The sequence below is a fragment of the Cryptotermes secundus genome, unplaced genomic scaffold, assembly GCF_002891405.2.
Source record: "Cryptotermes secundus unplaced genomic scaffold, Csec_1.0 scaffold79, whole genome shotgun sequence".
Classification (NCBI taxonomy): Eukaryota; Metazoa; Arthropoda; class Insecta; order Blattodea; family Kalotermitidae; genus Cryptotermes; species Cryptotermes secundus.
Window position 1 is genome coordinate 2,533,543 of NW_019741974.1, and position 13,139 is coordinate 2,546,681.

Here is a 13,139-nt window from a genome sequence, read left to right on the forward strand (position 1 = left end):
CCCTAATAATATCGGGTGAAGAGTGCAAATTATGTATCTCCTCATTGAATCTATAGTTCTATAGATCTATAGATGCCAGCATAATTATATTTGTGCTAGTGCTACATTATATAGAGCAGTGCCTTCCTCGAAAAGCATCCGTTGTTTGACAGGTTCATGAATATTGATAACAGAAATAATAAAAAGGAAGCTGGAAATTGCTTTTGTATATTTTCTCTAAAGATGTGAGCTCACAAGGTTGCCATGTTACTGAGACTCTCTGCGGTCCCGTGCCCCCCGCTTTGCGGGTCACCCTCATGAATACGACTTCAGCACCGTCGTGGATCGCGTGGTTTCATTTTCATCTAGTGCACTCCGCAAACTCGACTTTCAGGAACGACATGTGCTCTGCCCAAAACTACTTCTGAACTCCTTGTCTCCGGCTGCATAGTGAAATTAATTTTGCGCCCATTCTAGACTCTGCTTTCTGTTAGTGAATGTCTCTTGATTGCTGAATGTGTATTACCAGTACGTTCATATTTTCACAGCTTGAATACCGTACTGCGTTTCTGAATAGTTGATTAACTTTGAAAGCAAAGAAAGTGCATTTATATACTATATATAAGGAGTTCTTGATGAATCATTAGGCCCTGCGGGACGGGGAAATTGTTTAGAGTGTAAAGAGATTAGAAAGGCTGAATTGTATGATGTTTTGAGCCTGGATGCTTAAGTTAACAAAATGATAGGGCCGCGCCATAGCTCAAGCAGTTAGTCGCTAGCTTCCCACCTCGGCGTCCCGGGTTCGAACCCGGGTCTGGTCAAGTGGGATTTGTGGTGGACAAAGTGGCGCTGGGGCAGGTTTTCTCCGAGTATTTCGGTTTCCCCTGCCAATCTTCATTACACCAATTGCTCCACAATCACCCTCACCTATCATCTGGGGCTGGTACAATAGGCCAGAAGTGGCCGCCGTACAAGGGACTTAGTCCCGCCCCACTAGCAATAAAATAATAACAAAATGATGGGGTTTTAATGTAGTTAGAATCTGTTCTGAAGTAATAATTTATTCACAAAAAATGGCAGTAAGAAAATTAATAACTCTGTACGACAAGAAATCTACACAGCCGATAAGTAGGTGTTATGAGTACGGCTGGGAACTAACTCTTCAGTGTTTTATGGAATCTGTCCAGTTACCGAATTGCAGTTGTGGGTTATGGACTTTTCTTTCTTAACTGCTCAATGAATTAAACTTTTTTTTCTAAGTGGAAATTTACTGCTCTTCGGACCGATGTCTTACATACAGAGTGTCTCGCAACAGGATGTCCATAGCTTAACTACGTGCTCTTGGATCGTTTCGAGTCAAAAGAAAATCTAAAGAACATGGGTTCGATCTGCGACGGTTTGTGAAGAAAATGAGAATGAGAATTCTATTGCATTTATAACTTTGACATCGTTTCTCCTTACGAGTAATTTGGGTTACATTGTTAGTTGAGGCAGTATGCTACAAGCCGGAAGGTCGCTGGTTCGATTTCCGTTGAGATTATTGGACTTTTCAATTGATCTAATCATTCCAACCCGGAGGTCGGCTCATCCTGTAGCAGAAATGAGCACCAGGAATCTTCCTGGGAGGTAAATGCGACCTCTCACATCCTCCAGTGCTTGCCTGTAATTTGCCTTTGACTTTATGTTGTGTTTGCCCATAATGTAATTACTTATATCTACCCTGTGCTCTGTCTGTAATTGGCCTTGCGGCTGTTGACTCGACACATAAATAGTAGTAGTAGTAGTAGTAGTAGTAGTAGTAGTAGTAGTAGTAGTTGTTGTTGTTGTTTTTGTTGTTGTTGTACGTGTAGTAGTAAAATTAATAGTAGAGTTAGTAATAGTGGTAAAAAGGTAAATTTTCCCTGTGCTCAACGAATTAAGCGCTACGCCATGAAGGCGTATAGGGCAGTAGATGTATAGATCCGCATTTTCTGGGCCTCGAAATTATCTGGAAGTGAGTGGTCAACTTCATACCCCGACCGCTTTACCCCTTGGGAAAGGGCTACCGGTACCCATTGTATAGGAGACTGGGTTGACCCTACCTGGACTCGAACTCCTACCCATCATTCGTCCAGCCCGTAGCCAGTCCCTATAGCGACTACACTCGTGACGGTGGTGGTGTTCAGTTACATTATTTATATGACTCGAAAAAATGCCGCCCTCAGTGTCAATGCACAGTTGAGTCCTGGAAAGTGTTGGTACGGATACGCAGTCACCTGCCTGCCTACTGGAACGAGTAGGTGCGCCATGTTGCAACCCCATCTGTTGCTTTGTTTAGCAGAGGAACATCTTCCAACACCAGTGACAGCTTTTCCCGTATGAGATGCTAATGACTGCTACTACTACTACTACTACTAATAATAATAATAATAGTAAGGTAAAACTTTCCCTGCCGTGGAGGCCCATGGGGTTGTGAGACGTTGAGGCTCCCATATTTTCTAGACAGTCGGCTCACAGATGGCGGTGAGGTTCTCGGCCTTATACGCCGGCCGCCCTTTAGCCACCCAGGAAGATTCATGGTACTCGTTTCTGTTTGAGACTGTGTCCAGGCCAGGGTCATAGTGCGTCTGGAAGGATAGGTCAATTGAAAAATTCATGACCTCATCAGGAATCGAATCCGCGACCTTCTGGCTTGTAGTATAGTGCCTCAGCACATAATGTAATCTAAAATTAAATGTAAATAATGTAAAAATTACAAATGCAACAGAATGTTCATTCTCATTTTCTTCGCAAACTGTTGCAAGTCGGACACGTGTTCATTAGAATTTTTCGAGTCGAAATAATCCCAAGAGCATGTGGTTAATCTATGGACATCCTGTTGCGGGACGCTAGGATTATGTAAATGAAACAGCGTAACGGAGTATGAAGAATAACATGGCCCTGCGTGGCCCTTCTACCCATGATGTTGCTCCTTAAAGTATCCGTAATGAGGGACTCCAGTTTTCTGAACTTAATATTTTTAGAACCCACATAACTAATTAGCCCAGAATTTCGAAATAAATTATGTAGCCAAAACCTAATGTATAATGAACGAATATTTTGTGATTCTCGTGAAAAGTTTGGTGTAATATTGGGAATATTTCCTTATATTTGTTACCTGAAAAAAAGTTTAAAATATTCCAAGGTCCCACCGAGATTTGAACTCGGATCGCTGGATTCAAAGTCCAGAGTGCTAACCATTACACCATGGGACCAACGAGCGTCATGGTTGCTAGAATGACAGTACGGTTGCGTACTCTACGTAGCAGCAGATTACGTAAAAAAGTGAATGTAGTGTTTGTATTCAAGACGGTCGTTCCGTTTAGCTATAACGTAGGTTATTGCTCGGAATAATCGTACAGCGGTTCGTTTGACTGCTGCTGTTCCCGCGTATGGACATAGTGCGTAACTCACTTACCAGATGGCAGCAGTCGTTGTAAAACATCGATCATATTAAACTCAGGAATGGCTCGTGAATGAATCGTGCCTTCGTGTCAATAAACCGTATGAGCAGGCCATTCCAAATCTGTCTTTGCGTCCACGGCCGAATGCAGCTTTGGTGAGGGGCTGCAAACGGAGGAGCATACTCCTAACTGCTGGGATTGTAAACGGTACGAGGACCAAAGGGCAACAATGATGGACATTTTGTGTGAGAACAGCAAAAAAAGAATACCCAAGGTCACTTGCAGAGCTTTTAAGGCTAGAGGAAAAAAAGATATTTGGCGTCTCTTACTTCATAAACAACATTTCAAAATTTATATAAAAAATAAAAAGCAATAGATGTACAATATGTTAATAGTATACTCTTAGACTTAAGTTATGAGGCATTAAAAATTCGCGGGGTGACCACTGTAATAGAATAAGATGCTTATAAGACTGTGCTACAGAGGGCCAGACGGCCATAACCTAGGCCTTTTTGTATATACATTTATTTTTCAAAATAAAGTAAAAAAAATCATACCGAACGTAACTCGGTCGGTTGCTGTGCGATCCGGGAGCCGGAGGGCATGTTCTGCTTTGCGACGTTCATGTTTTTACTTTTTTTTTTTAATTCGCTTAGTGAGGGGAGGAGTCCAACTGTGTCCACTCGGCACGGCGGCCACTGATTAGCCTATTGTGGCCTGCCCCGAGTGATTATGATGATGGATAATTTGGTGGAATGAAGAATGGCAGAGGAAACCGAAGTACTGGGCGAAAACCCGCCCCAGCGCCACTTTGTCCACCACAAATCCCACTTGACGAGACCCGGGATCGAACCGGGGCCGCCGCGGTGGGGAGCCAGCGACTAACCGCTTGAGCTATGGCGCGGCCTATGTTTTTACTTAGTTAATGTACCAAGAGCTTGTAGGGTAAAGGAGAGTAAAATGGAAATCGCGCGGAAAGAATTACTTTGTTTTAGATTTAATGGTTGCAGCTGAGTAATTATTGTAGACATGGATGTGAAATTTTGTATGGTGAGAGGTAGTCGTGTACCTATTGTTGTGTCAGAAGTGTCATTCGCCATGGGAAGCCCCAAATCCTTATCGTATCCCAACGCTGTCGCCAATTGTTGTGGCGCACCTTTGCGACATCCAGATTCTTATTATATCGCCAGTGCTGCCAACCAGTTTTATTGTGGCACCTGACAGCCACCATCAAAATTTAGAATATCCCACCTAATTGTCACCAGTTAAACATCTGTGGATAGCGCCTACTCCACCCATTAACGTAATTATTACGAACCCTTCAATGAACACCTAACATGTGAAAACAAAAACAAACATAAACAATATTATATTTAAGCATCCTGTTGCACTCAACACGATACATGATACCAACTCCGTCTTCAGTGCAACCATATATTGTAGGTCTTTCGTTTTGCTCTCCCCTACACACTACATGTTTCGGCTACAAACGGCCATCATCAGGGGTGTTACTCACGTATCTGTCACACTGCACTTAGTTTAACATTTAAAATTTAAAAACACAGGTCTTCCTGATTGTTCCTTTCGTCATTACCAAAATCTACTTCGTTGATATCTTTGTTATTTACACATGTCAATTTTGATTTCTCTGAATTAGCACTTATAAAATCTTCGGTTCTAATTTTAAAATCTTTTAAATTTTAAAATTTAAAATTGTCAGGGTTACTCGCCCTATGTCTATAGTGCTGCAGCGGCTACTTCTTGTTTCTAGTACTGTACCGGTGTTATTCTGTGTAGTCTCTCTGTGTGCGTGCCTCTGCTTATCTTTACTACGTGTAGAGGGTCAGTTCAGAAGGGCAAGCCTTGCGGAGGTGTGGGAGTACTGTCCTTTGAAACTGGTGAGAAACATTTGGTGGTTTGTAGACGTATTTCATATCATGTTCAAAGCATAGAGGCTCGTAAATAGCTATCTATGGTATTATGTTTCTCTTCAAGTTATGACGGATGACGTTTTACGATCCAGTGTATTTTATTGGTCGTTTTATAAGACGGCGTGTGTATTCACTGAAACGACGCACTTTATAGACATATAAGACAATATTATAGGCCGTTATAAAGATTTTATAACATCATTCTCAGTTACAACCCTCAGTAAATTTGAGGAACGGAAGTTTGATTGTGTAAGCTGTTCAGCAAACGATTCTATTCACGATGTCGAGCAATTCGCGTTGCCTGTGTCTATGTTCCACAGAGAACTGATGGCTGACTTTCGTATGAAACAAGTACTGTGTCCCGTTTGCAATACGACAGACGTGAAGGTATGAATTTACTGCATCCGTGACGTCTTGAGATGTGTGGAATAAAGTTTCAGTTTTATGTTTGTGAATTTACAGATGCTGATCTTCTCGCTTGGCAAAAGCCTGCAGCAGGTTGTGAAAGGCGCCGAGCATGAACAAGGGAACCTGAAGTCTGTGTTGGAGTCCATGGTCAGGCCCAATCCCGCCACTCGCGCCTCGCTAATGGACCTTCTTGATGTGAGTACATTGTATTTGCAAACAACGGCACCATCGTTTGTTTTTACCGGCCCAGGTGTCGGGGGGTTGCTCTGAACAAGTGTACTTGTATGCGTGCCTCCGATTGCGTGTTTGGAATCTGTGTAAGGAAGAAATGGAACTTTTATTTAATTATTCTATTATCTTCTTCCACTAGTGGGATTGTGGAACGTCTAGCCCTGGCAGTGTGTTGGCATGTTCGGCTGATTATTTGGCGCTGACTTTTCCTAGGAAAGTAGGCCTATGTAGGATTTGAGGTTCTCACAGCGGTGATTATAGAGGGTTCTGTATTCAGGGATATAACGCCATGTAGTCCGTTCAAAATAATCCGACGTTTCGGAAGAATATGTCGCCTTCATCGTCATTGTCGAAGAATAAACCAACCAAGGAACCAGCAGAAAGCAGATAGCAAGCTTGCTGTCCGCTTCATGCCGGTTTCGTGCTTGGTTTATTCTTTGACTCTAAACATGAAGACGGCATGTTCCTCCGAAATGGACTATACGGTGTTATATAACAGAAGATAGAACTCTTAACAGTAGGCCAAGTTCGTTGTTAAGACCTCGAGTCTTTTAATGTTGAAATTGAAGAAAAATATATTGTGACATGTCGAGCTATGGATGACGCCCCTCCCCCCGCCAGCCGTGATGTGCCGAGCGAAGCCGAAGTGAGCCGAAGTTAGCCGAGTCCCCGCAACCTGGTAGCTATGCAACGCGAGTCAACAGCGATGACGTCACCAAGGGTACCGCGGGTTGCTAGGCAGCGCGGGTAAACAGTTGTTGCGAGAAACGACGGTAGTAACAGCGGTAACAGCGTTGCTAGGCTATACGCCACGTCACAACTAGCAACAGCGAACGGAATAAAAGCCGGCTGAGCAGCAAGCGAGTGTCAGTGTGTTATCAACGAGTTCTCAGTTAGCAAGTTACGAGCTACAGACGCGCGTGCGAGAATCAGTGATAGTTCGTGATAACCAGTTATATTTGGAGTGCGTTATTAATACGTGAAGACTTTGGTTGTGGGGTTTGTAAAGTGTGGAAACCCGCAACTGTGTTATAATTAATTGTAGCCGATATTTGTAGATTGTTCAATAAAGCAATTAACGATCTCTACGGCGTATTCAGTAACGAAACACGTTACAATATATCTAATTTTTAGCCTGCTTTCCTTCCTTTGAAGAACTTGGGATGTATATCTTCCGAGCTGAAGCCATCTCAGAAGCACGCTTTATAAATCCCCTCCATCAATAATACCAGTACTGATCCCTTTCAACTAACATTGTTTTACTGACTACGCATACACATTGTCGCGTGTTTAGGTGACTAAGACGCTGCTTTGGATTGGTAATTGGATTTACTAACAACCTACAGGCCGTAGCTACAAATAATTATTACACTCTTGCTGAGTTACAGAATTTACGATCAAACCACACTAATCTCTTCAGCCTATCTCCACTAGTCTTCAAGGATGTATAACACAGGAACTAATTCACACGCAAAGTCTTCACATGTCGACCTCCTGTACTCTCCTGTACTTATCGTTTCAATTCGCTCCTCCCGCTTACAACTGAACACTTAAAAACTGAAAGCTGCTAGTCAAAGTCACATTGCAACTGACGGTCAATCAGTCAGTGAGTCTTGGTGTCGAGCCCCATCTGGGGCTCATGACCAGATATTAATTATTACCGTTTGACAGTTACGGTCTTGTTTTTTGTTTTGTTACCTGCTATAAGTCAAAGTCCAGGTCACATTGCGACTGACGGTCAGTCAGTCAGTGAGTCTTGGTGTCGAGCCCCATCTGGGGCTCATGACCAGATATTAATTATTACCGTTTGACAGTTACGGTCTTGCTTCTGTGGGGCACCCTCTCTGACGAGAGGACGGGTCTGTATTTTGTATATGCTGCTGGTTCTTGCCAGCGCAGTCTTTCTTGGGTCGAAGTCCCTTGGGATTTTCGACCATATTTTACTGTCTCAGATTTGAGATGTAACTGTCGTTATATAGCCTCCGCACCGACCACGCACAGAAAACATCCTATATTGTTTAAACCTGTTTACGGAACGATAGCATAGCAACGGTCAAGGCACAGACTCCATAGAAAGCCAGTCACGTGATAGCCATCTCGACAGCTCATTGGCACGCTAACTGTTGCCTAGCAACGAGCTATAAAGATCCGTCCCATTGTTGAGCGCTCTTACGCGATTGCCTAGCGATACACGTTAAAATATTAAAATTTCTATCCTCCAACAGTAATGAAAGGAAATTAGGCGATTAGTTCTTCCCAGAACTTATTGTTAAACATTGTTATTATCATTATCACCTTCCGCTGATTCGTTGATTGATTCTCTGGTTATTTAAACGCGCTTTAGCGCCTGCGTACCGGTAGTTACAAAGCCTCATTAGTAAGATGACTAAGTGAAGCACTGGAAAGTACACGTACATTAAAGGACTCTGGCGTGTCGTACTTGGAAACACTATTTCATCATCTTGGTGGGACATGTGATTCATGACATGAAAATCTAAACAAGATTATGCGACGTTTATTTGTTGTTGTTGTTGTTGCTGTTATTGATTTTTTTCCCCCCCTTGGCACTACAGCCCCAGTGGGCCTAGGCCTACCTCCATGAACTTCTCCGTTCACTTCGGTTTTTCTAGATCTTACACATTCGGTAGAACTCCTTGGGCGGGTGATCAGCTCGTCGCAAGGCCTCTACCTGTACACAAACACAGAAAAACGCACACACACAAATTAAACATCCATACCCTGAGTGGATTCGAACCCACGATCCCGGCTTCCGAGCGAGCGAAGACAGTGCATGTCTTAGACCGCTCGGCTACCGTGACCGGCTGTTATTGAATATTAGTGAAATATAAATATTGTCGTTATGTACCGGTACTAATTGTTTAATATTTTTATCAAGTCGAGGCACAATAAGTAACAGTTACATATACAGTAGGGCGTACTGATGCAGACATCTGGCATTCATTCATTCACCAGTGGCTCTACAGCCATTTTGTTGGGCCCTGCCCTCTTCTTCATTTTCATAATCATTTTTACACAGACGGTAGGACTCTTAAGACGGGGATCAGCCAGTCACAAGGCCGCTTCCTACACACACAACAACAAAAACAGAATAAACGTACACAGACATCCATGCCTCGATTGGGATTCAAACCAACGATCGCAGGTTTCGAGCGAGTGTAGACAATTATTTCCCGAGACATGATTAACCGACTGCATTTTGTATTCGAGACGCAGTGTGTTTTATGTGTGTTGTTTGTTGTTCCTCTGCGGTAGTGATATTGTGCTGTGGGGTAACTTCTTCAGAATATAGGCCGAGTTCGAGTGGGCGAAGACAGTTCATGCCTTACACCCCGCAGCTCCTGTGGCCGACAGGCAAATGGCATGCTCACCTATAAAACTGCCGCCTCTGGTTCGCAAAATACCCCAGCATAAGTTACGTACGGAGTTAGTTTTAACTACTCATATATGGCTGCGCCATAGCTCAAGCGGTTAGTCTCTGGCTTCCCACCGCGGCGGCCCGGGTTCGATCCCGAGTCTGGTCAAGTGGGATTTGTGGTGGACAAAATGGCGCTGGGGTACGCTTTCTCCGAGTACTTCCGTTTCCCCTGCCAATCTTCATTCCACCAATTGTTTCACAATCACCCTCACCTATCATCTGGGGCTGGTACAATAGGCCAGAAGTGGCCGCAGTACAAGGGACTTAGTCCCACCCCACTAGCAGTAAAAAATAATAGTTTTAACTATCAACACAAAATGTGTTTTATGTGTAATTTTGCATCTGTCTGAGCTGATCACAGTGGGATGCGGATGTAGTAGTGACATCAATACCAGAAGAAGGCGAGTAGCTTGCGAAATACTTCGGCCTGGTACCCGTTGGACAGAAAGTTATTTGAACAGTTGAATCCCAGTAGTTCTTCCCAGAAAGCCATTTTCGTAAATTTATTTATCTGAGATAATACAGAAAACCAGCGTATTACACATTCAAGATTTTTAGCCCACACTAAAATCACTTTCCCACATAATCGCCCTGCACATTGACACACCCGTCGCCACAACAGTTTATGGATGTTATCTTGAAAGAGCTTACCCTCTGCCTGGAATTATGCCCCTGTTGCTTCCGTGTCCTCAAAATCAGGTTTTAATTGACGGCTCGCAAAACTTTTCTGTAATGATCCAAACAAGTTAATGAGGAGCTTCATAACTTGTACTCTTCTCAAAGTATAATTAGAATGATCAAGTCAAGGAGGATGATGTGGTCAGGGCATGTTGCACGAATGGGGGAGACGAGGAATGCGTGTAGGATATTGGTGGGAAAGCCAGGAGGAAAGAGACCACAGGGAAGACCAAGGCGTAGGTGGGTGGACAATATTATAATGGATCTTAGAGAGATAGGATGGGATGGTAGGGATTGGATTGATCTCGCTCAGGATAGGGACCAGTGGAGGGCTCTTGTGAACACGGTAATGAACCTTCGGGTTCCATAAAATGCTGGAAAATTCTTGAGTAGCTGCAGAATTGACGGCTCCTCCAGAAGGGCTCAGCTCCCTGAGTAAGTAAGCTCAATTTCTGCAAGCAGTTCATTGTACTCGTACATGAAAGTAACTTTCGATCCGCCCTACTGTGTGTAAGCTACCTATAGAAATGCATAAGGTATAATTGTCCCTGTTCTAAACTAATTAAGCACTTTGCCATGAAGGCGTATGGGGGAGTGTATATATAGATCCACATTTTCTTGACATCGGCACTTGCTGGGGGTTAGTGGCCAGCGTCACGCCCCGGCCGCTTTACCTTCGGGGAAAGAGCCCCAGGTACCCATTGAATAGGAGGTTGGGTTAACCCCAAAGCCGGTCTGAAATGCATGTCTTTGCTAATATTATTTTGAGACCTGTAATCCAATAATGAACATTCTGTAAACAAATAGATTGGGGATGTTTACTTGTCCTCTAGTTCGATGGATTATAGTTTACATGTTTGCATAGTTTCCTGTAAACATGAGCCACCACTCGGTGCCACAACCTGTCTGTGCTGAATCTGTGCCCCTCGATTGAATAGCATATGGTTGCCATCTGGCCGGTTCCTACCCTAACACAGACACCCAGATACGTGTCACGCAATGAAAACATTTGCATCTGTGATTTTCGTACTTCATTTATCGACAAACGTTAAACTTTTCGAAATATGGATGCCTTGCCCCCCCTACCCTCCAAACAAATCGCGAAATCTTCAAAATAGTTTACGAATTTTTTATAACAAGATAAATTTAGAGGAAATTCATAGAAGGTAAAAGGTAAAGTTGTCTCTGTGCTAAACTAATTAAGCACTACGCCATTAAGGCTTATGGGGGAGTGGATGAACAGATCCACATTTTCTTAGCCTCAGCACTAACTAGAGATGAGTGGTCAGCTTCACGCCTCTGCCCCTTTACCCCCGGGCGAAGTAGCCCCCGGTACCCATTGGATAGGAGGCTGGATGGGCCACAGAGCAGGTCTGAACGACGTGGATACGTAAAAATTCTTACTCCCACCGGGACTCGAACTCCGACCCTTCGGTAGTCCAGCCCGTAGCCAGTCGCTGTACTGACTACACTATCCCGGTTCCCAAGATGGAAGTCATAATGATTCGAAATCCGAATTTATTATTCTCTTTAAGGGCACAAGAAATTCAAAATTTATTTTGAGATTAAGAATAGTTTAAATTTCGGGAACCCATAACACCACCCAGCTCTGAATCTTGTGTGTTCCCATCTGCTATGAAATCTGTACAAAACTATAATTTTACTTGTAAGATTTGAGGCTTTCACGGCGGTGACTATGAAGAAAGCAGTCTTCTGGGATTTGGCACCGTGTANTACACCTACACTGTAATTTTAACCACACTAATATCCTAATGCCGTAACACGAAAATAATTGAATCTAATACCATTATACAGTACTGTGCACTAAAATAAAGGAAGATGAATGAATACCAAAAACTACGAATGTTTAGGAAAAGTAGTCTGTTATTGATTTCTGTTTCAATGACATGGCTTCTTTCTTCCTTATGGTTGCTCTCAATCTGCGTAACACCAATTTGTCAGAAAGCAGAGAATCGCTTTGTTGCTCCAGAAACTCTAGCAAACCCTCAGTCCATTGAAGAGCAGATGAATTGCTTATCCTTGCATTAAAATATAGTTTTGCCTGTTTTGCGCAGATAATTCCTGAAACAGGAATGTTTTGTGCCCTTTGTTGGTTAAACCATTGCAACATTGCTTTGTCAAGCTCATCATAAGTTGGCAGTTTCATTGTTTTTCTGCCTGATAAGCCACTCGATGAATCAAAATTACTGGCGTAATTAATCAATTTATCTTTATTTTTTCTGAGATCGCGAACTGTTGTTTCACCTATACAATATTGTAAAGCTAGGTTTCTGGTAGACCATCCTTGCTCAAGCTTCTTAATTATGTCGAGTTTCTGGTTAATTGTTAAAACTACACGCTTCCTTTTCTGCTCCATTATTTTTAAATTATTGAAGAACCAGTCACAATGATAAAAAAAACAATGGTAATTCGGCACTTTCTCGCACAAAAACTTAAATTGTATTTTCCCACACAACTGAACTGCCTACTGTATTAATAACAACTGAAGAATGCAGTTCAGTGACAGACAGGATCGTACTCTTCTTTCAAAAGAACTCTCCTTCCTCCCACTACTACAGATTGACTGGTGCCTGAGTTTGGTCTTTGTTGGTCCCTTTGCTAATTGAGGTCTCACACCAGACAGATTTATGGCTCCTTGCTGGTCAAGGTTCTTTAACATTCTCTACTTGTTGGAAAAAGGGTAGGTTTCGAGCTTTCGAAACCTGATTTCGAGCTTTTAAGAAAAATAACGGGAGAATATCGATGGATGACGTAAATGCGAGTACAGTTCTCTCTAAATTATAGTAAACTAACATTGACTGTCATACAAAACATTTAAACAAATGTGATACTCACTGAAAAAAAAAAATCTTTAAAAATACATTGCCGCGGTTGAGCCGCAAAGCGGTTAAACAGCGCGCGGATAATCGAGAGTCTACTGTATATGTGGTGTTAACCGACGTTTCGGAGGAACGTATCGCCTCCATCTTCAGGGTAGAAGAAAAAATATATAAGAAATCTGCAAACAAAGAGACCGTGAGAACCGGTAAAAGC

At 42.8% G+C, this 13,139-nt stretch overlaps 1 protein-coding gene and 1 non-coding gene across 2 annotated transcripts in view; one reads left to right on the forward strand and one right to left on the reverse strand.

Moving 5' to 3' along the window:
* Positions 1-13,139, forward strand: part of LOC111872797 (tyrosine-protein phosphatase non-receptor type 13-like) — a 442,331-nt gene that overhangs the window by 346,012 nt on the left and 83,180 nt on the right. Inside the window, exon 4 of the mRNA XM_033754857.1 lies at positions 5,795-5,935. Within this exon, the coding sequence (XP_033610748.1) occupies positions 5,795-5,935 (141 nt within the window). The remainder of the gene's footprint in view (positions 1-5,794; positions 5,936-13,139) is intronic.
* On the reverse strand, positions 3,141-3,212 carry Trnaq-uug. The gene has a single exon. It is a non-coding gene; the product is annotated as a tRNA-Gln (tRNA).